We start from the raw sequence: 27,294 nt of genomic DNA on the forward strand, positions 1-27,294 counted from the left end.
ATGGGCTTATTACAAGTATTATGGGGATTTTATTACATTCTGTATACGTAAATATGATAATTCATATAAATACATAAATACAATAACAAAAAAGTTTGTCAACAAACAATTTGAAATAATTAATAAAATAATTATCAATTTACGTTATTTTTATTTTCTTTTTTGCTGATCCTACCATCTGTCAAAGTCAGCTTTGGCCGCCATTGAAGATTCGTTTCTTGAACTGACTAACACACACGGCGCACCCCGCATCTGAAGCCTGAAGGACTTTGGGCTACGCGCTAAGCGCGCTAATTGCAAGCAATTTATCCGGATCACAATTTTTCGACATAAATTAGCCAAGTCGAGACCAAGAACAATGAAGAAAGGTAGGTCGGAAAAAAACACAAGTTCATTATAAATAATATTATATTTTCTTTTGTACGTCTTAGTCCATATTTTTATAATAGGTAGGTAGTTACTTAAGTATTCTTATAGATATATTTTCAGTATTGTACCGCTATAAATATTTTCTTATCCTAGAGGAATTGATTACCAAAATATCCTCATGCCCATCATTAAATACCTATTATTCTATTATTTGTTAAGGCCAACTATCCGAAACATACAATAATTCTCTTTCGTGTCCTAAAATTAATTGAGCTTAAAAACATTTCATATAATTATTTAAATTTATACATTCTTATTAATTCATGCTTTCTCAATGCGGTCGGATCCCTGTATACACAAAAAATTATTTCATTTTGATATAAAAATTGTCATCTATAATAGTTACGTAGATATAAATTAAAATGCACATTTAAAAAGAGTAATTAGCCACAAGGCCACAAATACGTTTGAACTTAATTTAAGTATATAATACAAAGTTTATCTAAATACACGGTAAAGGCACCACATTGCATTCAATAAATAAATTAATAATCACAGTCTTATTTGTCCGGACATAATTTTTTCGTATTCCTGGGGTCCTAGGCTAACATATTTATTTAACTTTGGATCTAAATAGTAAAGCTTGTCTTTTATTACTGATGGATTGTATCCCTCCTTTTGTAGGTCCACTTTCCTTATTTTAAATGTCGCTGAAAACGAAAGTAATGGTTATTTACTAAACTGGACAATAGAAACTAAGATAAAAATCGAATAAGGATGCGTATTTTCAGCGGGATGTAATATTTCAGTGAGTACGTTTCAATACAGAAATGCGAATTCCAAACTTGTTATTATAAATGTATATTCAACATACCAGTCATATCCATGATCTTCATTGTCCTGAGGATTATTGGTCTAGCATATTTCGGCAAGTCCTTTGACATGTCTTTTAACAGTTTATCCAAATCTAAACTTCCATCAGTATCCACGATTCCACACATTCCCGCTCGCCCCTCATTGTTGGGAATCTATAAAATATTTTGAGCGTAAAAACATCCAAAAAGGTTAAGGACCTTTAATATAGATTTGAGTTCAAACACATTCAATTGAATACATAATAATTATGTATATTTTTACGTTCTCACGGCTATACTGATGTATTTTTTTATCAACAGACGGACGGAAACAAGACTTAAAAAATTAAACTATGTATGAAAATTTATAGAGACATACTGAATCACTAAATAAATAACGAAATATAATAATACATAATATTATGCTGTACGGTTTCGGAGCATAACGTTTTATGAGACCAACAAAAGTTTATGAAATGTCACACTAATTTATGGGTCAAGGTATACGCTTATACAATAGAATTCCTCACAATATTAAAGAGTTTAGTAGTTCTAAATTTAAAACTTACATAAAAAATGTACTAGTTCAGAGAGCGTACTACAGTATTCAGGAATATATGGACGATAAAGACCCATGGAGGGTTGTCGCGTAAACACCACAGGACAGTTCTTTGGCATATTATGTAGTTAGGTAGATATAAGTTACATATTATGTAAATTTATTGACATAATTTAAAAGAGCAACTATGGAGTTTCTTGCCGATTCTTCTCCATAGATACTGCTTTCCGAATCGGTGGTAAATGTTAAAAATACTATGTAATGACGATTCGAAAGTGCTACTAAATAGTAGTCTAATTGAATAAATGAATGTTTGAGTTTGTTTGAGTTTAATTTCTCCAGTGTGCTAGCTATGGTCCTTGTATAATAATATTTTAATCATAGATATTTATCGTCGAAAATTTAATTTGAAATGCTTAATGATATTTTTTATTAATAGATTTAATTAACACATTTTATCCGTTAGAAAATTCGTTATCATCTTTTTTCTCATTACATTAAAAAAATGTCATACCAGTCTTATTTAACGACTTACCTCAACACCAAACACAACAGCGTCTCGCTGATCAGCCACCCTGGATATAGCAGCTTCCACCTCCGTGGTGCTCACGTTCTCGCCTCGCCAGCGGAACGTGTCCCCGGTACGATCCTTGAAGTAGAGGTAACCGAACTCGTCGGATATTAGGATATCACCTGGAACAAAGAAACGTGTTATGTCTACGAGATAAATATATTATGTTACATGCACGAGTGACAAGATAATGATAAATTATCAGTTTGTTTGCGAAATAACAAAATATTTACGAAACAAAGAAAAAATTTATCGGTTGTGAAACAATTATAAGTAATGGATTATGGAAATACTGTTATCCAATGAACTAAAACTCCAATATACTTTTGGAAGTAGAAATAATTATTTCAAAATCCACAAATCCAATTAATTGCACGCCTCATAAGCGAAGCGTTGAGGTGGGTACTACTGTCACTTCACGCAAAACATCTGATTTTTCAAACTTAAAATGTCTTTATGTATCATACATTGCACTTCTAAGATAATACATACACACACATATTAAGAAAAAGCACTATTTTTAACATTCATGATATTTTAGATGTCATTTTTGTTATTTAAACTAGTTAAAAAACAGTTTAAAAAAGTTCTGTCTTGGATGTCCGTGTGTCTGTATGTGCGGAGGATTTTCTTGTTTTAAAGGGTGATTATACAAAAATGGGGTAACTCGATGTCATCAGCCAATTTAAACAAAGTCTTATTATATTTTATTCAAATAACAATCTATTTTAAAACAATGAAGCGTCCTTTATTTGGTCACTCAATTTCACTTCTTTATTTAAAATACAAATGAATAAAAATATTAAATTAATACCTCAAACGTCAGTACTTTGGCATGTCACAACTCCGAAAACCAACAATCAAGTGACTATCGTTTAAACATTATCATCGATTTGAGAAAACTTACTAATTCACTACAATCTTTGATGTACATAGTATTATATACTACAACTTTCATAACGCAATGTTTTCCATTTTATTTAAAAAATAAAATTAAACTTTGTCATCGTTTTCACTAGTCAGTCCGTTGTGTGTTTTTTAAATTCGAAATTCTCGCTAAATATCACCAAGTCGAGGTCAAATCCCTGTCTAAGTATTAATGTTGGTAATGAAGTTACTTGTGCACCGCATATTTTGACGGCCGTCATAACTGTACCAGCGCTAGGGTTGTGTTTGTCCTCTAAAATCTTGCTGCGCCAGTCAACATTTCAGTCCTATGGTGAGTCGTTATTTTATTGTTAATCCGATTTTTATTTTCATTTATAAATGGTTAACTATGATTTGTAAAAATATAGTTTGTTGATATCAGAAATTAGGCAAAAAAAACCTAATTTGTGATTATAACCTCATATTAAGTCCCTTTTCATCAATCCGCTGGCATCAGTCCTTTGTCAGATATCGCGCCAGAGGACTGATGCGGCCCCATAGTACTGATGATTCTATCATTTTTGAGAACTTTTATCTTGATTGTTATTGGTATAAGCATTTCTATATTATATTTCAGTTAAAAACATCATGCGCCACGCTAAAAGAAACTGAATTTGACTAGGGAAGAAACATTTAAAAAAGAGTAGCAAAGAAAAGAGCTATTGAAACAAACTACTAATAATTTTATTAAAAAGATCTTATTTTCTTTTAATTATTGATTTTGATGCTTTCAGGGCATAGCTTTTTATATTTATCAGATAAATATGTATACGTATAATACTGTGAAGTAAAATTACCTCAAAATAACATAAAAGTTAATTAATATACTTAATAACATTATAAAAATGTCAAGGGGCTCTTATGAAAACTCAGATGAGACTTTCATTCGAGCCTTTGGTTTTTAATTTTATAATAATTAGTACTTTTAACATAAATATTGGTAGATTTTTAGGGCTCCGAACCTCAAAATGAAAAAACAGAACCCTTATAGGATCACTTTGTAGTCCGTTTGTCTGTTAAGACGTTTTTTTGGAACGCGTGGAGGTATCAATCTGAAATTTATATTGGATACTCAAGATTAAGAACCCTTGGGGCTGTAAAAAAATCAAACTTATAACGCAACGCAATCAAAAGATACCTACATCCGTTAATACTGCAAATTTCCACAAAATTCAATATTCGCAAGGGAATAAAAAAACACACAGGATGCTTGCCGTGTATACAGTCTACTATAGTTTACTTCTACTCGGTAAATAGCAACGTCTTATAACACAGATAAAGGAAAAATTGCTAAAAGTGTAAATTTTAAGTTACAAACATACTAAAAAATAGGTTTGTTAGGAGTCCAACTCGCACTTGGCCGTTTTTTTGTTTATATTGTTTGTGAATTACTTAAAATATCAAGTAAAACTAATTCAAAGTAGTAAAAGTTAAGTAAGAGAGTAAGAATATTCACGTTGCGTTAAATGTCAGAAGGCTGTTTTGAAAATTGAGAGATTGTTTTTCCCAGTATCACATATTATTAATTATCATTTTTAAACATGTTAAGTACATAAAAGACATGTGCCACTATTAAAACTGAGAGATTTGTAGTAATTTTCATTGAATTTCTTTAAGAATATTACAAGTTATAGTTTTTTATCAGTACCATGTTAGCCTCGTCAGTCCCCTGGAGGCCAAATCCAGAAAATTTAAAATATCTCACAATCTATTTAAAAAAGTGGCTGGCCCGATTTGGAACAATATATTCATTAGATTAGCTATCATATACACCCTAATTTGTAACAATCTGATATAAAAAATATAGTAAACAAAATATCCTCAAAAGTTACCCCATTTTTGTATAATGACCCTTAACACGATAGCGACTGAAATACTTTACTAATCGAGTCTTTTTTTTTCTCTTACGCTTGAGTATGCTCAGGAATAGAACCCTTTCATTTTTCAGGGTCTGATTCGATGTGGTTTAATTGTTATTAAATAAACAAAAATAATAATTAATAAATAATTATTAAAAAAAATTATGAGGCACTTTTGGATTTTCCAAACTATTTTTAAAATACGATGGATATTAATTATGACATCATAAAACATCTTTGTATCTCCCAGCGTTAAAATAATTTCAAGTAACTAACTAAATACCTATACAATATACATACCTATTCCTAACTTTACCTAGTTAAAATATTTTACATTTTTGATAAAATAGTTTTCTTTAATAATATGTAATTCATTAAATAAATACTTATGCTTTGGCTTACCAGATATAAATGCAGAGTCGCCGTGACTGAGTACGTCTCTAACAATCTTCTTTTCTGAAGCTTCTTTGTCGACGTAACCCAAAAACGCTCTTGAAGGATTGTTCGGTTTTATTTTCCCAATGAATACTCCTGGTTCGTTTGGTTTTGCCAACTGAAAAAAAATCATTAATAAGTAGGTACATAGGTAAATCAAAATTATCATTTCTGATATAAGAATTTGTCGTGATAAGAGGAGGCTTGAGGTCTTATTTCTTAAAGCACTAAAGCAGTACTTATCCTAGTGTGAAAAATTGATGACGGTAGACGACATATTGTATAGCTGTCTTTTTCTGATGGAATTAAAACTGATTTAAGACGAAGCTGTAACAGTCCAGGCTTTTATCCGGTAATAAAAAAACACGAAATTTAATATTTTTGCCCTTACCTGACATAAGCCTTTGGAATCCCTAATAGGTTCCCCAGTTTCTTCATCTACTTTTATGATGGCTATGGGATAAACTGCGGGGATGATTCGCGATATGAAACCAATAGCACCTGGCTTGTTGTCGATATTAACTGCAATCAAAGAAACATAGTTAGAGCAAATTTTTAACAATAATTCTTATATTATGTTTCTCATTTCCATAATACTCGGGTACCACCAGAAGGACAGTACCCGGATCTTTGGAAGGCTTACGTGGGGACACGGATACAACACGCAGAGGCCCTTTCGAGAATTTTAATGTGTTGTGGGACACCAGCCGCAGCCTGCCCATGACTGCACTATAGAGATACAGCCCTGGGCAGTCCGCGGCCGATGTAGGACTATTGCAGGGTATGGAAATTTAATGATTGGGCTATGGATTGGGATGCTAAATGGAATGGTACTGAGGACTATGGGAAACTATGGCACCTGCCTTTCTACTAAAAGAAAGTAAAAATATGTTGGCAGGTGGTGACTCGCCCTCTCACTGTATGGGCCCCCGAAATAAGTCGCTGCAATAGTGCGACAAGGGGGCAACATATTGTGAGCAGCTAAGGGTGGAGAGGCGTCCCTGGACTTTAAACTACGATCACGCGCTCCCTGAGGGTCCAGCATCACGTGCCCACTCGCCACTTACGCTTCGCATCCACCCTTCGAGCTAAAAGCTCTCGCGACTCCACTCTGGCCGGCCGGTTAAGGCAAGCCAGAGGTGGGGGTCCTGTCCTCGTCAGGCTTCACTCCGACCGGCCGGTGAAGGCGAGCCGGAGATGAAGACAGGGGCCTCCCCCGGGAGCACTCGGTTCCCGCGGGGTCGCTACTCCCCGACACCCCGCCACAAGGTGTCCTGCGGGTTGACTGATTGCACGGGTGGAATATCTATTGTCACGTAGACAATAGATATTCCAACCGTGGGCGATGGGGTCGTCACATCCCTACGCCCCTTTATTTTGCGTATTCCTTTTTAATATTTTGCGTATTCCTTTTTAATGTACTATTGGGTACTGATGACAAACAGATTAGTTAGTGTGCATTTAGGGTGAGCCTGTGGTACACTCTAAGTGCCGCCGGACGGATTACGCCTTCGTGTTAGCTCACCGGCAAAGTGGACATTTAGAGATTGTCTCTCAAATGCGCGCTGTGTTCGGCTATCGATCCATGAATCATTGATGAGAGTACAGCAGTGGTGACGGTCGTAATGTTACGCTTATTTAAATTATCCAGATGACTAACATCACTTATTACAATTTGGATATGTTTCCCAGTCTGGAAAATTACTTTTTAATCCCGCCAAAAATGAATCTACGATCCTACATAGATGAAAATCAAATGTGAGAGATACTTATATTATATATATATATATATTAAATAATAAAATATTTATTAATAAATATTTTAATTAATTAATGTTGTTCTTTACCTATGTTTGCGTTTCCTTCAGTAGCGCCGTAAAATTCGACAACCTTTTTTATTCCAAACCGTTCAACAAACTCATTCCACACCTGTAATTAAAAAATAGGTTCATTATTTACATAATATAACTTTACGTGGAGTTAAACAAATGTATTCTTAAGTTTTTAAGATAATTAAGCTTAAGGGTCATTAATTATTAACCATAAAACGTGTCATAATAAAATGTAATTAAGTGAGTTGTAGAACCTTATTTTAATTATTCTTTGGAATTATATTCCCACCAATCTTGTGATAAAGTTGGAGGTGTGTTCATTAAAAATAAGTAAGTATTCAATTTTTACGATTGCTTCCGTGAATTACAGACATCATGTTTTTAGCACATTATACGTAGATAAGATTTTAACATATTATTGTTTATTAACTAATACATAAGAATATACTATATGCGACATTGTTGTCTCAATACTTATTAAAAACTAAAATAACTTTAATAAATAAAATAAATGTACCGTTGGTCTCATCCCGTTTCCGTACACTGTGCGAACTGTATGTTGTCTATCTGTAGCCGCGGGAGGAGTAGCAAGGATGTAGCGGCACATTTCACCGATGTAGTGAGCAGCCTTAAAAAGAAAGAAACAATATTAATACATTCGCTTGGGAATATAGGAAAATTACGATCAAAGTTTTGAATTGCTATCACCACGACCGTTGAAACTATAGTCTCGACCATTGGAAAATCGGTTCTCTAAATTATGTTCTCTATTAATTTAATCTAAGTATTTCTTTTTTAGTTTGTTATCTCAGAACGTTCGACTGGGTGAACTAATTTTAATGACTGTTTTTATTTATTTATTTGAAAGCTTGTACCGCATACCTTGTACCTTCCATATTATTTCTTCAATTCTGACAATATGAAGGCGTTTTAGTTTTTCGTTATAAATGATTAATTAATATAATATAATATTATAATGATAGTTACAAATCACTCACTGTAGCTTTGAATTTGATACAATCAGGGAAGTACTGAGACGCTGAGAACTTTGTGCGTAGAGCAACAGTACAGCCGAAGATGAAGGCTTGGCCCATCGTGATCACACCACCCGCAGAATGATACAAAGGCATTGGACAGTAAATAACATCGGTCTTTCTTAAGCTTCCCAAGTAGTGTACGCCTGACGCCATGAAGCACATTCTGAAAGAAAGAAAGTTATAGTGAAGACAATGATGATCCTGACTTTTTTTAATTCACTGGCTTCGACTCTAGGCTAGCAAAATATCACCTTTCGTTCTCCACCCATTTTTCCAATCGATTATTTTTTTAACATGGTTTAAATATCCTTTTAACTGGTTTATGACCAAACAAAATACATATCGAATAATAATATTGTGCAACATTATGATTTCTATATGAAACACTAAAGTTAATAAAGATAATTTAATATTTTCGTATTCGAACTTTTACGCGTAATTACACAATTACCTTGAAGGCGAAATGACAGCGGCTTTCGGCAGACCCGTCGTGCCAGATGTGTAAATGTAAAGCAGCCTGCCATTGAAGCCTTCACCTTCAGCAGGGCTCCAGGGAGCCGGTGCGGTTGTTTCGAGCAAATGTGTCAAGTCGCTCGCCGACTCAGCAACTTTTACACTGTCGTTCGATGTGTTCAACGGCCGACGAGTGAATTTGAAAAGACGTAATGATGGGTTCAGCTCTTTTCTTACTTCGTTGACGACTGTAAAAATGTTAATGTTAATATTTTGATTTTGGAAAGTTTCCGCTATTGCACAATGCACATACGTATTTATAATTCCTATACAGTAGGTACGTAAAATTTATATCGTCATCATCAGGGTTTTTCGCAAAGTCGCGAGTTATTATTTTTTGTCGATACCACGTTATCGATATGTAAACTCACCGGTTTCAAATTCGCTGCCATAAATAAAAGCATCGCACTTTGCTATATTAATCGAATGAAGAAGTGTGTTTCCAGTTTGATTTGTATTAATAAGGGGAGCTATTCCTCCGATGCGGGTAATGCCGAGCCACATTGACGGCATTTCAGGATAATTACTGGCCATTACAGCCACTGTATCACCTTTTTTGATCCCTTGAGCCTTTAATGCTGCGGATACGCGAAGACTGAAATCTTCCACCTGAAATTTCGTAAAAGACTTAAAATTTACAATTATTAAGGCAAAAACTTCGACCGTTGTGAATTCGACCCCAATAACAAAAAAGATTGTACGTAAGCACAGCACAAAATTATTGTTATTATTAGTATACCTGCTGGAAGGTCCATGTTTCCTCTTCAAATAAGAAGCAAGCCTTATTTGGATGCTGTTTAACAACATCGTGGAAGATGTCCGGCATAGACCAGTCAGTTTTCGTGAATTTATTCGCGAGTCGCAATATTTTTATGTAACAGTATAATGCCCTGTAAGGGAAATAATGTTGAGTTGCATTTTCATTACATAAAAATAATCTTATTTATATATTTTTCTATCGTATCTAATATTATCAATACGAACAGAACAGAATTTGATTAGCTTTGTACATATTACCACGTATTACCTAGGTTCTAGTAGTTACCTAGGTAGGTATATAATTAGTTATCACCATACTATAAATCTATTTATAATAGGTACTATTGTAATTGTGTAGGTGCAGAGTCCAGACTCTTGAAGTAACTACTACCGTAATTAATACGAACAATACATAGCTGACCGTCATGGAAAAATTGGAAAATCCAACTAAACAAAAAATATTTATGAAGAATTTACATGAGCTAACAAATTTTTTTATAAAAGGGGTACTTCTAATTCTATTTGTTTTATCTAATAGCGATCTGGAAAGTGCATGCTTATTAAAATTTAAGAGCATAACAAAACGCATAGCAAGCATGCATAAAAATCCTACTCACGATAAATCCCTAGGTGCAGTTTTCACAACGACGTATAGGAATCTCCAGTAATAAATTAATAAATACACTGGAACCACAACAGCCAGTACAATTAGAGTTGTTTGCCATCCTTGAAGCACCCAAGCCACTGCGCACGCGGCGACTAGTACAGCTAACGCAAGCACCATTATAATGACGCTCTTCCACGGTATTTGAGCACCGCTTGCTTCACGACTTCCTTTTTCCACGTCCCTACTGGGATATGCAATCTAGAAAAACACATTGAACCGTTTTAAATTCCATAAACACACTGTTTCATATCGGTACCAAACACACACTGAGAGATAAGTTTACCGATAACGTGTTACGTAATCATGACTAATACAAACGCATCTTTTATTACCCAATCTCTTAACAATCGGTTAAAGGGTGGAAAAATGCACACGATGAACGTATTTCAACGCATGCACCAATTGAACTTTCTACACGAACTGTTCACAAAACCAAAACTTTCATTTGCGTTCCACTTCGCGGGCCCCTCCAACTATGTATAATATGATTTTCATTTAAAATAAAATACCGGTTTTCCACGAGGACGGCTTCTGTAGTCAGATGTGTAGCTAAGACTATCTTATAAATTATTACATTGTTATTATTTTAAACCCAACCGCAACTAAGCGAGTTGAATAACATTATAGAATATCAATCATAAACAAGCGTAAAAATACACGATTGCATTTTTCCAATGTTTGAAATTTAAAAGTATATTTTACTTCAAACATTTTGAGTAACAAACCTATTGTTTTACAATGTTGGAGATTATAATTTATGCAATGTGGGTGGGTATATGCATTATACTGCATTATATGTGTGAGGTGTCCTATATGTTTACAACGCGTATAAAGACTAGGTACAGTGTATACTTATTACTTACGTCGAGCTTATTATTTTTAACATCAGTCTTATTCATGTTATTGTCGACGTTCACCTCGACATTTGACATCGTTAAGAGGTACAAACAGCAGTCTCAATAAAAATCATTAACAACTGGCGATGTCCCAACGTGACTTGTCATCAATGTCTTCTAATCATCATACATTTTGATCTTCATGCCTGCAACAAAAAATGTACGTACGGAATTTGAATTTGAATATAAATATATAGGGCAAATGCACTGAAATCTAAATCTAGCCTAGCTGTTGGAATGAAGAAGCCGAATATGTCTAGAATATTGTGTATCCTGCCTAAATGTTATGCAGAAAAGTTTGCAAAACTTATTAGCATTGATTAGATACTATCTAACTATTTATATAAATGAAAATTGTAGATCCGCAACCCGTACCGCAACAACAATAATAATAATTAGGCTGTGGTTTTGCCTGGCACTAAACCCTCTAAGCTATTTGCTGGAGAGATTAGGGTCCGGATTTCAGCTTCGCAGAGGTGGTCTAAGACTTAGCCATCTGCTCTACATGGATGATCTCAAATTATTTGCCCCTAATAGGTCCAGGTTAACGGAGCTGCTAAATATCACGTGTGATTTTAGCAGCTCCATTGGCATGGAACTTGGGGTGGATAAGTGTGCGGTTCTGCATGTGGAGCGGGGTAAAGTAACCGCGTCTGATGACATAACACCATCTGGCGCGGCCCATCTTAGGGTACTTACAGAAGCTGAAACTTACCGGTACTTGGGTATGTCACAGAATATATGTGTGGAGGGGACGGGTGTGAAGCAGGATGTTGTCGAAGTATTTTGTGAACGCATGACAAAAGTCTTTAACAGCTATTTGTCGGGCGTGAACAAGATACGAGCGTTCAATACCTGGGTCATGCCCGTTCTCCTGTACACATTTGGCGTACTCAAGTGGACTCAGACCGAACTCAACGCCCTGGATCGGAAAGTCCGCACAACTATGACTCTGCATCGGTTGCATCACCCGAAATCGTCAGTGATGAGGCTGTATATCCCTCGAAAGTGTGGTGGTCGTGGCATGTTAAGTGCCCAATCGCTGCATAATCGTGAGATATGCAAACTCCGAGACTATTTCCTCTCAAAGGTTGGTCATGCAATCCATGCTGAAGTCATAGAATGTGACAAAGGACTCACTCCCCTATCCCTGGCCAAACAGGACTGGCAAAAGCCGACGGTACTCAGCATTTCCGACAGGGAGGCCATATGGAAAGAGAAAGAGCTACACGGTAGGTTTCACAGGAGTCTACATGAACCTCACGTAGATTTCTTGTCCTCCGTGCACTGGCTGCGTTTCGGTGACCTCTTTGGGGAAACCGAGGGTTTTGTCTGTGCGATACAGGATCAGGTGGTTAAGACGAACAATTATCGGAAGTACATCATAAAGGACGGGACCCAGGACTTATGTCGTATGTGTCACCGTCCTGGAGAAACTCTCCGACATGTTACTTCCGGTTGTTCCATGCTTGCCAACTCTGAGTATTTGCACAGGCACAACCTAGCAGCCAGGATTATCCACCAAGAGCTCGCTCTGAAGTATGGCCTTCTTGAAGGAAAAGTGCCTTACTACAAGTACGCGCCGGAGCCAGTCCTGGAAAATAACCGTGCCAAGTTGTACTGGGATCGGCCCATCATCACAGACAGGACTATCCTAGCGAATAGACCTGATATTGTGGTGATGGACCGAGCAACTTCTAGGATTTTCTTGGTAGACATCACTATTCCACATGACGACAATCTTGTTAAGGCCGAGTCAGATAAACGGCTCAAATATCTGGATCTGGCGCACGAGGTTGTCGAGATGTGGGACGGTGTGTCTGCCGAGATAATCCCTATAGTTGTGTCCACCAATGGGCTGGTTCCTGCCTCCTTAAAACAATATTTAAGGAGGTTGGATTTACCGGTAAAGCCCATGACAGTGGGGATACAGCGGGCAGTCCTTCTGGATAACGCTCGGATAGTCCGAAGGTTCCTCACTCAGTCGCCCTAGACTCCGGCCGTCTGGCCACTCAGCCGGAGTTTTTTTTTCACACCGCCGCGAGGCGAGATACTTGCCCCCCCACATTAGGTACCATTTTATAGGATATAGGGAGTAGCTAGTATGTTTTTAAGCTATATCTTCCTACGTCATTGGGTTAGGTAATATCGAAATAATAGTAGAAACTTCTATATGCCATATTCACACCTATAATTATTTATCCCTTCATTGATTGTGAACATACATTGTTTGTGTACCTACATGCTGCGCAACTCACGGCATATATTTAAGTCATTAAAATAGTACATATAAAGAATTCAACATTGTCATTTTGTCACATAACACCTGCAGGTTTTTGACCTCCAAAAAAGTGTCAATGAATTATGAACGTGTTTGCATCTACCTACATTATTTGATGTTTGATTTTGTTCAAAATATTTTAAATCCATTTAAATAATGTAATTTGACTGTATTTTAAAGATACTGCGCTTATGCTTGTATAATCAAGGATCTTCAATCAATTGAATGGCCCTAGTCCTAGCTTTGTTGGTACTTTTAGAAACCTAGGAAGTCCGTGTCCCTGCAGTAAGACCATGTATGTGCTGTCGATGATAAGTGATAACGATGCAAGTCTATAATATTCTAAGTGTAAAATCACAATGAATCTAATAAAAATATCTCAGTTTTCACACTTTTTGTCACAGAAGGTCATACGTAAAAGTGCTTTACCGTGGGAACTAGAGATAAAACTGGGGTATTTGTAACCGAAGTTCCTAAAAATGACATTTTCATTTGAGAACATTTTTTTAACTGTTAAGTATTATAAATTATAATGTGCACGTAAGTACCTTACTTAATTGATTGAAATTGAAATAATAAAAAATAATTGTTCAGTAGTTAGTCTATTTTAAAATTAGGACATTTATAATGCGATAATAATATAAAATTGTATTTAAAAGCAACTACTGTTACAAACTTGAAGTGTTAAAATAATTCACGCAATTTATTTTTGAGAAATATTTTTGCCACCGTTGATGTAGTTCAGAATGCCTGTAGTACTTACAATTTATTTTCTATAAATAGGAAAATAATTCATAAATATATTTTAACAAGTTTGATTTTAAAAATTGCACCTTGAAGTGCTATTGAAGCTGAGTACCTACCATGTACCTACCTTATATTATGTGGAACATCACGATATTATAAATAGATATAAAGTCAGGGTTTTATTGAAATTACGATCTAAAAATAAACTTTTACAATAATTTTGACTTTTACGTAACTGCTATTTATATCTTCTTTATGGTAGGTACTCAGCCAATAACTCTCTAGTAAGAATAAAAGAACGCAAATTACATTTTATATGTCAATCCATTTACGGTTAAGTCCTACGTGAACTTGGTCTTGTATCGAATGAATGACACATGTATTTATTTAACTAGGCACTTATGGCTAAATGTTGTCTTTTAATTGATGAGTTGTATTACTTGTTCAGAAATAAAAAAAGAAATGGATTTAAAACGCCTGCCCTGTGCCCCCTCCAATTTACATGCAATTCTAAGCAATGCAATAAAAGTTCTCGACAAAATAAAAACGGACTTTGGTTCAATTTACAGAACCGAAGCTGAATCAAAACTTTGATTGACCTTGCCATCAATTTTGACCATTACTTGATTAAAAATATGTACGTTGTAAAAATATAATATTATATAATTTAAATATAAATTAACCTAACTACCTGTCGTTAAAGTAAATAAAACTACTATATAATTTACTTCTTTCAGATTTTTTTTACAAATCGATAAGACAGGACGACAACCTGTGTTTATGAGTACTTTTACAATAATAGTTCTATTTGAGTAAGGTTGTTTCCAGCGTAAATCCGTAAATCAAACGCACGCGACGGAAGTCCAAAAAGAAAGTAAAGGTCAACGAACTTTCATAATATCGCGTTGTGGTAGAGAGTGAAAACGAAGCTATCGAATTTCGTCATAGCTCTAAGCCTTCACGTTCGATTTCTGTGGTCAAGAAAGCATTTTACTCGGCTTTAGAAATATCATATTATCAATTATCAATGATGAAAAGCGAAAGTCATACTTAATCATTTTTCAATAAACTTTTTATTTGTCAAAGTTAACACGTGCATTAATTATAATAAATGAATCTAAAAATGCATATTTAGAGAAACGACTAATTTTAAGAGTTGCAAATCAGATGATAAATGCCATATTTCATTTATTATTTTAATTAATTAGATGATTATTAACAAGTACCTACCTACCCACGTTAGGCACTTTCTGTCTGAGACTCTTGTATGTACCTATTTCGGGTGCTCTATTACAAGTTTATATGTACTATAATTTTGTTGAAATATCTTGTAGTTAATTCCGTTACTGAAAATGTTCTATTGATTGGTGAGATAAAAATAACTGGTTCTAGGTTACCCTAAGCCAAATATTCCATGTTGTTCTCAATTTAATATTTGGATTGAGACCACGTATTTTTTGAACAAATATATTTTCATATGTTTGTTTAGTTTCAAACAAACCGCTCAGAGCATGATGTCATTGTGATGTTTCTACGCACAGTACATTTTAAGCTTCACTCTTCTATTCTATTTCCTTTGCTCAAGTTACAAAACGAACAAAATCATGATTATTTTAATACTAGATTTCCGCCCGCGGCTTCGCCCGCGTTTTCAAAGGAAAACCCGCATAGTTCCCGTTCCCGTGGGATTTCCGGGATAAAACCTATCCTATGTGTTAATCCAAGTTACCCTCTATATGTGTGCCAAATTTCATTGTAATCGGTTCAGTAGTTTTAACATGAAAGAGTAACAAACATCCATACATCCATACATCCTTACAAACTTTCGCCTTTATAATAGTATTAAGATAATCAAAGTGAAACTGTATTTTTAATGATATGTTGCATAATAGAGAATATAGTCAATATGTATATAAGTACGTATTTATATGTAGGTACGCACTTCTTAATATTTTAACAAAACGCTGCAGATGGAGAGTTCAGCCTTTACTTTTATTCTTACAGAAACATAAGAGTAATGTGTATGATAAACTCTTACATCACCGTAAAAGTACTGCGTAATAATAGACAGTTTAAGTAACAATGACTTATATTTTATCACTTGAAAGTCATTAAACTTACTAGAGCCTAACAAATTAACATAACTCAGACATCGGAGATATGTGTAGTAAGATCAAATTATGTAACAACAATACATTTTGCAGATAATGAGCAAATTTGGTTACACAAACCTTGCCTGATGATACACGTATTTATCATAAGAACACATTTTGTATATTTTATACACAACTAGGAACTAGTGTAATAGAAATTGAAATTGTTAATGAAAATTCATTTATTCATTATTCATATGAATTCACTCATATCAGACGTAAAGTTAAAAATTTCTTATTATTTCGTCGTATTAAAACATTTAATAAGAATCTTATACTTTTAATTTTGTACAAAACTTTCACAGCAACGTTACACCTAGCAGTCTAGATTGCTCGCGAAGATGCACTGGGATTCCTGTCTATTTTTGAATACTAAACGTATTCGCCTTGTATTCGCTATGATATTATATGAACTATGTATATATATTATAATACACAACTTTTTTATTCCTCAAGATTCCAGAGGGTAGAGTCTGCCTTTCGCAACATGGTAGAATTTCAATATACGTATTGTCTTAACTTTTACCATATTATGACGTTGTCGATGCATATATTTTATTCTTTAAATTACAGGACAGAATATATTAATATGGTGATTTTTAAAAATGATAGAACGATAACTGCAAAGAGAAAGCAAAGACTATAACATAGAATAAAGATATTATCTAATACAAATTACGTATTATAAAGAAAAAGTGCTTATAAATTGATATTGAATGTTAATGATTCTTAAGATCATTGCAAAATATAGGCGCTACTTTACAGTGAAAAGGCGGAAGGAAGTTACCCGATCTTGCTCACTAAAATGATTTGTAAAAAAGCTGAATCTACACTAATATCACAGACTAATAATAATATACTACGTATACACTATAATATTATAAAGCTGAAGAGTTTGTTTGTTTGAACGCGCTAATCTCGGGAACTACTAGTCCGATTTGAAAAATTCTTTCGGTGTTAGATAGCCCATTTATCGAGGAAGGTTATAGGCTATATATCATCACGCTACGACCAACAGGAGTGGAGCCACGGGGGTGAAACCGCGCGGAGCAGCTAGTCTTAAATATAACATATTCTGACGTTTTCACATGTTTTTCTTAGAATTCAATTTGTTCCGATTCTAAAAAAGGTACCTACCTAACAATTTACGTCAATCACAACAGTGATGAGCAAAAAAGCTAATTCATTTCATACAATATTGTTTAAAAAAAAAAACATAATTAATGTGTAGGTAGTAAGAAATTCTTAGATATTCTTATAAGGGTGATGTGTAGTGAATACAAAAACAGCTGAAAACCGAGGATTAACCGCATTCGATTAGTAAGTATAACTTATTTGTATGCACACTATTGTCTTTCTCTTGACTCAAAGTTGTCTTTGTTCATTGCAGATGGTTAATTTATGTGTCATGGACGACCTTAGGTGTTTGAACTTGGAATTTATAAATACAACCAAAACAACATTGCAATGAATAAACACGAATGCTGATTGCCGTGGATAGCGAAAGTTAAAGTTATATTTGTTTTTTTTTGGATTGTATTTTAAAAATCTATAAAATGTCTATAGTCTGTAAAATGCTCAAACAATAGGCTATTTGACAGTATAAAAAATAAATTACTTTTTTGTGTAATCCATATATATATAAGGTTTTTGAAGAGATTTAAATTAATAAATGATATAAATAATAACTTATTTATTTATAAATCGTCGAGAAAAAACATCATATTTTTTAAAATGACCACGTGACCGAAAACATCCATGATTGGCTGCATCTGCCATGACGTCACAGCGGCGTAAATAACAAGTGATCCCAACGTTTACTCACGTCGTTGCTGAATTTCGCTTTTGGTTTTGTTTCTTGTATAACTTATTTATTGTGATTCAAGGTGTCTGTAATCAGTTTTGTTCTTTATGTGTTATTTTTGTTTGTCATGGAACCTAATTTCGAAAAAGCAGACAGTAGAAATCTACCTAAAGTGGACGCTATAATTAGGAAATTATATTCTAATACTGTGCTATAATGGTTGGCATGTTCTTTAAAAACAACCAAGATTTTTACGCTCCTCAATTGAGAAATGTGAAAACAGCTACGTAAGTTAATATTTCAATCGTCATTCATTACCTTTTTAGTTAATTGTACCTACAAACATGAATCACAATAGCATAATAATTATGAAGTATACATTTTTTAGATTAAGTCCTTTATTTTTCATTTCAGCCATCCAGTTTATAGGATTGACGTGTTTGTATTGATATTGAAAATAATCAATACAAACTCGTCATCATCAATTTATATATATTATTATCTTACCTCAAGCAGGTAAGTAATGAGACGATTTATACTATGTATTGCAAATAAATACTTACATCGAAGTGGTCTTCACAAAAAAATATAACTGTTTTAATTGATATATCTAATATCACTTGGATTTCTGCGAGCTAACTGCAACCACTTTCTACGCATTTTTATATCTTTTGGAGCACATATAAATAGTTTGTCAGGGGTTTTAATAGTTGTATTTCTGCATCCAGGAACTACACACCACCTATAAGAACTCATTCTCTGGTTTTTAAACAGATTAACTTAATTATACTATAATTAAAACAAAAACGAACAATAAGTACTAGGAGCAAGTTGATGGTTACGCCGCTGTGACGTCACCATGGTCGCGAGACGCCATATTCTTCAAAATTGTGTTTTGGCGGCGTATTTGAATATCATGTTTTTATTTTCCATTTTCTCAATGAATAACTACAAAAAATTAAGAAACATGTGTTTTGTGTGCTCTATAAACGTATTTTAATAATTTGAGACAGTTTTCAAAACCTTGTCAAATAGCCTATTGTAATAATATGATTATCAATAGCGCGAAAAAGTTTTTGCGCTGCATTGCAAAATCATTGTGCAATGATAAACATAATACGAAACACAAACACAACGCTAAAAACAAAAATGGTCTTTCGGAAAACACATACGTTTATTTATAAAGCGGTAAATTAAAAACATATTGATATAATTAATTTTACATACCTACACGGTAATACAAAAAGCACAGACCTATAAAAATCTGTGAAAAAGATCTATCTAATGATTAAATAATTCGAGACTCCGAAGAAGGTCTTTCATAGAGTTTCTTTAAAAATTGAAATGGTAAAATCATTAGATAATAGATACCATATTTTATAAATGAAACTTCTAATAGTCATGCTGCTCAAGTTTTAGTGGCTTGTGGCTATGTAATCAGAATTACGGGTATTTTGCTCAAGTCTTGAAACTAGATGCATTTAGCATTAATAACATTTCCTATTTTCTCTTACAGCGAAAGTAATAAGAAGCAGGAGCTTAAATTAAAAGCTTTCTGCCACGTCTTGTCAGTTCCTCTTGCATAATTAACTTCTCAATATACTCATAGTATTTTAGTGAATTTTATTTTGAAACTGTCATATGCTGACCTACACAGTATAGCTCAAAACAAGTTGAGTGGCTCTGCGACAGGTTATTACCTAATATCAACTGTTATGCCATATCACTATCGATTGGCATTGACTTTAGATAAAACGTGCAGCTTTATTGCAATTGGTTTACGCCATACTCGAAATAGATGTGGGTATTCAATTAATATTTTCGTGGACCCAAAAATATATTAGATCACGCGATCGTACATGTACCATTTTATCAAAATTGCATTACAATGTAGATGCGTTTTAAATTTAATAGACTGGTTTTGGTATAGGGACACATTTTTTCTCTCTTTTTTTGTATTGCTAATGCTTAGGCTTTTGAAAAATGCTTTTAAAAGCTTCAAATTGAGATTAGGAACCAACGATTCAAAGTACATACCTACAGGCTACATTGTTTAAAAATAATCCCCATTATATTTCAAGTTTAATAGTGTACCTATTCTTTATTTCAATCTTCATCTAACTGCAGGTCAAAGGCACAGGTTATGTTACTGAGTACCTACAACTTGCGTCATTTTCTTTTTATGTATTTCTATTAATATTCGCAAGTGTTGTAGGTATTATGTAATGCTGATGATCATTAATAAATAATGACCCTGAAAGTAGTCCCAGAGCTGATGTCTGATACTTCAACACGGCAACACCGAAACGGTGATGTAGGTAATAAAATATTTGAATAATTAACAGAAACGTTAAATTAAAATTTATCGTTTTTAGTAAAAAAAATATCTGTAAAGGCCGAAAATCCACTCATTGACCCTTATACTACCTTGAGAATGCGTGTTACATTTTAGTAGGTAAATCTTTTTAGACCAGTTTCATTAATGATTAAATCAAGTTATTAGAAGTTTATATTATGATTCTGTGCGTGTATTTAATTAGTTAACCGGCCTAGATAACATCATCAAATCGTTATAAGTTATTTTATCAAATGCTCGGTTTTAAAAAATATTCTATGTGAAGAAGGCAGTTAACTGTTGATGGGCACCTATTTGTATACCTACTTGGACTAGATTTATCAAGGGATACTGTTTACAAAGGGATCTCATCAAAACAGCAATTTCTATGAGGTAATGGTACCCGCAACTCATAAATATCTGGCATTGACGCTCTTGATATGGTAACGACAAAGTAATTAGTGTACGTTAGCCCCATAGTTGCATCAAGACCATTGGATTTCATTGTATATGAAGTACGAGTGAAGGGTAGCCTTGAAGACGTCTGTAATTTATGGTTTGAGCGAAATTGAAGTGAAACTTCTTTAGGCGCGTTGAGAAAAAATTTTACGTTGGCGTTATGGCAATACCGTCACGCAATGGAGTAAGGCGATGATTTTGGTATCTTTGACTCTTGCCAAAGAAATTTCACTTCTGACACGTGTGGTCGACACTCGACACACATGCTCTTTTTTTAATAGGTACCTGAATATAAATTATAAACCATGTTTCTACTAAATATTCACCACCTAGTATGTATGTAGCATAAAGCATTACGCAGTAGGTACGCACCTTGCAGTTGCACATTTAATTTTGTGAAGATACTAATGTAGCTATAAGCTAATGTTTAATTTGAAAACCTGACAAACAAAGGTAATTGATTTTTCATGATTTTACATTTGTGTATAGAGTTTTACTAGTTCCTAAGTCTTAGTGATAGTTATACATTTATGTATGCACTATGTATATACATAGTGACATCCTTTGTTTGTATGCATATTATATGCATAAGTACCATTCCTTTGAATTATAATATACCATTCTTATTAAAAAATCTTTACAACAGGTAGGTAAGTAACTGGTTTGAAAATTCGTAAGAGTTGTGATTTTTCTACCTATAACCTACCTAATATTTGTATACGTAGTATATTATTATTAGTTTGTGCTAATATTAAGGCTTATACATGCGCTAATAACCTTGACCATACTTGACGGATCTCAAACCTCTCCCGCTGCACCTTCTTTTTTCCTCGCATTTTGTATTTAAAAAGATACCAATCAGTGAAACAAAAAAGTCCTCGTCAGGGACTGTTGTGTAACTGATAATTTATTAAACATAAAATTTTCAGAGCTCTAAGTCAGCAGGTTACGAAGTTTATAGAGTATTTGCGGAAAAATCGATGACCACGGCACATTTTTTTTCTAGAAATCTATTAACTTTGGAAAAAAGTTCTCGCGAGCAATTAAAGATCAAAGACCATCCTATTTTATATATTTTTTTCGGTATTGTGCTTTATGTTGTACCAGACTTTATAGAGGTTGAACATAGTCGAAATTGCCGGGTAACGCCTTAAACATTGATTAATTTCATAACTAAACTTGCTATTTATCGTCCTTTTAGGTACCTAATTTTAAAATAAATAAATTAGATTATTGACTATGAGTCTATATATTTTATGCGCCATTAATAATTAATATAGAGCCAGAAAAAAATAATATCTACAAATTAAACTGTTTCGTATTTTGTTGGTTGCAAATCACAATTAATTTCTGAATGCAACTGTATTAACTAGTCACTAGAGCAAAACCTAATACCTATTATAAGGTTTACGTCAAAAATAAAATATTATGCCACTCATATAAATTACACTTCGAGGTCTAATTAATATTAAGTAGGTACCTATATTAAATAAAAATAGGCTCTTTTTATATGTTTACAGAGGCATTACTGCTATTTACCTATAGCTTCATATTGACACAGAATAAGCAACGCAGACAATAGGTAATAATTTGTTTGCGTAAAACACAATTATTGGTTTCGTAATAGGAAGCACTTTATTGTGACAACAGCCATACAATATGAATAGTCATAAAATTTTTACCTAAGTACTCAGATATAAAAATCTCATTATTAAAATATCCGTCATCCATACAGAAACTCTAACTACTCTTGTACTACTATTTACTCCTTTGCTCTACTTCTACTCTCTTTCGTTCAGTTTTTCTTCAATCCAAACCGATCTTTAAATAATTCAGCAATAGGTAATTAATTTTCATGCTGGAGTTAAGGATTAAGTATAAATCATATACCTATAACCTTAACCACAGACTAATAATAATATACTACGTCCTTAACATAACAATGGCCCAAAGATTCAGTCGCGTAAATACTACTATAAATAGGTACATAAATAATTTAAAAATAATATGTATTGTTTCTAAGTAAATATGTTTGAAGAAATTTATAATGTATGTATCTATGTATGTATGTACTTATCGCAAATTCTAGAAAAACAATAAATGACAGAGAAAATGCACTCAAAATGAAAACTAAATAGCTTTATAATTAACCACATCTTCATTATACTTAGTAGAATAGATTGATAATAATGGTTAAAGTGATTGATTGAAAAAGTTAATGGCTTTACCTATTTATTGCCTACATATTGCCTATTTACGTACCTGTAGGTATGTCCCTTGACTAGAGTTACTAATAATAATCTATGTATTTGCTAATTACTTTAATCAAAGGCATCAATCATTCCGTTGTGCTTGTGAATATAATAAGCAAATTATTTTTATACGTTTGGATTATATCTAAATTGATGGATACGAAAAAAATATTTGTATAAATTAATCACAGATTGTTAAAATAACAGATAAGGATAAAATAGCAATTAAATAATCTGTTGTGATTTAAAACAATAATAACGTTTACATCAGGCGCACTATTTTAGTTTTTATCACAGGTTTTTATTATAATATTTTCTTTCTAGGTTACTCTGTTTTAAACTTTTAGCATATTTTATATTAAGGTTAAATTTAATTTAAATATTATTAAAAAATTTCCAGTTATATTTGATTTGCTTTTATTATTTACTAATCAAAATCGACCTCTAAGCTTATTAAGGAAGTTTTTTTATTCCTTTATTAACTATATATTTATTTACTCTTGGTAGATGTTAAACAGATAAGATGTGATTATAAATATTTAAAGGTTCGCATAAATTTATATTCTCTTCTTGTAATGTCTTTGAACTAATTTCTTCATTTAGCAGTACCTACTCATAGGAAGAAATGACGACCAGAAATCAAAGTGAAAGGATATCATTTGAAAGCAATGTTTGAAAGCAGTAAAAATTTAAAGTAAGGTACCTAGGTATTAGGAATTAATAAAAAGGCGGTAAGATCAATGATTTCTCCCATTTTCTGAGTTGATAGAAATGTCGCCATTAAAAACGAGTCGTTTATGAAGAAATAGCTTCCGCATGCAATAGTCGCTTCATTGTAGCATAATATTATAATACATAATAATCGGAACATGGTGCAAGCAGTTATGAAACACAATCTGTGTTATTAAAAAAGTAGTGTTGACGTTATACGTATGACAATTACTCCTTTCATAAACAAAGTAGAGACCATTGTCTCTACCACACTATTTTATTGTAAGTTGTTGAATATTATGATGATTCTGCCTTATTTGTAATATACCTACTGAACATTAGAACATTGGTATTGCTTCAGTCCGTCTACGGTCTATTTTGTTTTCAATTAGCACTTAAATCTTCAATACATTTTAAGTGCATGGACAATGATATTTTTTCAAGGCAAACTGCTAAAAAGTCGTAAAGTAAGAATGTTGCGTTGTTTAATTCATGAACACCAGGATTTTAGTTTCATATTTATACTGACAATGCGCAACCAATGTCCTATTGAAATAATATCTACTTAGTAAATAATAAGTCACGTAGTGAGTTATGATATAATATATTCTTTACTAATTACGTAAAAGAAGATAAGACTTAATAAGTTTTTTCTATACGTAATCGTAATCAGTATAACAATCACAAATGTGTTATCATCAGAGGATTAGCATTTTGTATATCTTTAGAGTAAACGATAAACAAAAATCAATTAAAAATGTGCAAATAACAATGTTTATTTCTTATACCTACCTATCCCATTTTCTCGGTGAAGACTGAAAAGTGAAGATCAATTTTCAAATAACGTTTTGATTCAATTTGTACACAACAATCTCAGTCGTCGAGAAAGTGAAATTTCACATAATATCTCTTAACAATCAAAATAATATGGATTCACAGAAATAACCATTAAATAGGAACCAGAAAACAAGTCTGATATCACATGAATGGTCACTAATTCATGTGAATTGTGAAATCAGACTTGAATAATTACAGTGTGTGAAAATATTAATTTTGTGAGATAAACGTGAAGGTAAACGAAGTTAGATAAATGAATTAATTAATGTCTTTATTATTTACCTGCAATATTTAGGTACGGTACAGTTAAATTATAAAAAAATTTAATTAAAAGAAAATAAGGGGTAACTAATGAATATTTTTAGTAAACTATTTTTTATGGTAAGTAGATTATTTAGATTTTAGAGACATAGTAGAGATGACTGAGATAGCTTTATGTATATCTACTTATTTTCAATCAAAACTCTATGAGCTTGCTGTAATAACGACGAATGAAATAAAAAAATAATTACACATTACGATAACTAGGCATCCGTTTTGGTCCGCAAAAATGTCACAACCAGTAAGCAAATTTATTTAATTAAATCATAATCACTGGTTATCAATTGGAAGATACTCCATAATAATACAAGATATGTATTACTTTTTTTTACTATTATTGGTTTCTAACATAAAAAAATTAAGCAATAGCTACTAAGCAATAAATTTTCACATGAATTTAATCGCGTTTAAAATCAACATAATTTCCAATCCAATAATTATTTATTTAAAAAAATTAAATTATACACACTTACAATTGATAGTCTCCTTTGTATACAATCAAACACGAACTTATGTTATCGGAACTTATCGTAAAATTGGACGTTAACGCCACCACTGAGCACGCGTGCTTGGTACTGTGTGAATGTCTGAACTCTGAACTAGGCGGAAAGCAGCGCCCGGTGGGGTGGGTGATCGTAATCAACTGATAATACAGCACCGTGGGAGATAGAAACACCAAGAACGCATCTCACCATTCAAGTGTGCACAAAAACACCAATCAGCCTCCGACACTAGTGCATTCGAAAGTCGAGATGTTGGTTATTGTGCTAAATATGATTGAAGCTATCTCTCACCTCACCTTTCTTCGGCCTGAGTGTGCGATTATGATGGAGGGAGTATTAGCGAATTAAAAAGCTGCTTTGAATATGCACACTGGTTACATTTAAACACTTTGATGTGGCTATATCGCTTATGGCTTAACAAAGTGAAAGCAAAACTTTCATCGTAGATATTCGTTAATTTAAAATTTTATGCCCTCGCTTATCTTTGTGTTATTGAATCTCCTAAAGTATTCGCTAACTTATATTGGATTGAATAACTTTGTTAAAATTGAGGTCCCAATGTTTTATCAATAAAACTATTTACTTCATTACTTTTATCAAAACTTAAATTTTAAAAGGGAAGTTTACACCAAATACATTTTATGGAAATAAATAAAAACTTCGGTATTTTAACAATTCCTTAGAAAAATATTTAAATAACTAGGTATCTAATAAAAATCTCTTATTCTTTATTATTTATTTTCCAACACAAGTAATTTACAGGTATGTACTATACCCAAAACATTACAAGGCAGTTACTTAACTAAAATTACATAATTTTTTATAACTAAGACAGAATATAATAATATTTTTAAATTTATATAGTTAACAAAATATATCGCTTTGAGCTATTGCTGTGAGCGAGTATTGAGCATATATATATATATACTAGATTTCCGCCCGCGGCTTCGCCCGCGTTTTCAAAGGAAAACCCGCATAGTTCCCGTTCCCGTGGGATTTCCGGGATAAAACCTATCCTATGTGTTAATCCAAGTTACCCTCTATATGTGTGCTAAATTTCATTGTAATCGGTTCAGTAGTTTTTACGTGAAAGAGTAACAAACATCCATACATCCATACATCCATACAAACTTTCGCCTTTATTATAGTTATATGATTATACCGAATCCGGCTATATAAGCGCCTCGACTCACTGCCGTCTTCATACCTACTTCACTCTCTTATCAATCGATCATGAAAAAGGCAAGATACAAGTATAAGGTTGCACAGCGGCAGCACTCCCTCTCGCTAAAAGTGGACCTAACCAACATCAGAGGTCTCCACTCTAATCTCGCTGCAGTCCACTTCCACCTTGAGACTAGCAAACCGTGTATCTTGTTTCTCACGGAGACGCAGATTAGATGTCCGTCTGACTTGGCGTACCTATCCTATCCCGGCTACACCCTGGAGCATAATTTTAAGGCTCGGTCAGGTGTGTGCGCGTACGTCCGAGATGACATCTGTTGTCGGCGTCTCCGACATCTTGAAGACCCCCATTTTTCCGTGCTATGGATGCTGGTGGACACAGGCCCAGAGAAACTTCTCTATGCCTGTGTCTACCGGGCGCACAGCGG

General features: G+C 33.4%; 2 protein-coding genes across 4 annotated transcripts; one reads left to right on the top strand and one right to left on the bottom strand.

The window, feature by feature from the left end:
* Positions 1–390: 390 nt before the first annotated feature.
* LOC149910550 (long-chain fatty acid transport protein 4-like) lies at positions 391–25,786 on the bottom strand. Of its 3 annotated transcripts, XM_090114954.1 has the most exons (14): positions 25,652–25,786; positions 11,246–11,424; positions 10,333–10,580; positions 9,696–9,846; positions 9,328–9,565; positions 8,895–9,144; positions 8,405–8,606; positions 7,924–8,034; positions 7,422–7,503; positions 5,966–6,096; positions 5,542–5,692; positions 2,318–2,475; positions 1,244–1,397; positions 391–1,079 (listed from the first exon to the last, which is right to left on the bottom strand). In XM_090114954.1, exons 2-14 carry the CDS (start codon positions 11,312–11,314, stop codon positions 922–924), a joined length of 2,103 nt encoding a protein of 700 aa, XP_089971080.1. In that variant the 5' UTR covers positions 11,315–11,424; positions 25,652–25,786; the 3' UTR covers positions 391–921. The 3 variants fall into 3 exon arrangements, with proteins under 3 accessions (XP_089971080.1, XP_089971097.1, XP_089971089.1); XM_090114971.1 differs by lacking the exons at positions 11,246–11,424; positions 25,652–25,786 and adding an exon at positions 10,892–10,977; XM_090114963.1 differs by lacking the exons at positions 11,246–11,424; positions 25,652–25,786 and adding an exon at positions 10,666–10,850.
* Positions 11,784–13,271, top strand: LOC149910551 (uncharacterized). Its single transcript, XM_090109487.1, has one exon. It carries the CDS (start codon positions 11,784–11,786, stop codon positions 13,269–13,271), a length of 1,488 nt encoding a protein of 495 aa, XP_089965613.1.
* Positions 25,787–27,294: the final 1,508 nt, after the last annotated feature.

The sequence above is a fragment of the Colias eurytheme genome, chromosome 2 (assembly GCF_061535395.1).
Source record: "Colias eurytheme isolate Ceu_HAF_F1 chromosome 2, ilColEury1 Martin Lab GWU primary, whole genome shotgun sequence".
Classification (NCBI taxonomy): domain Eukaryota; kingdom Metazoa; phylum Arthropoda; class Insecta; order Lepidoptera; family Pieridae; genus Colias; species Colias eurytheme.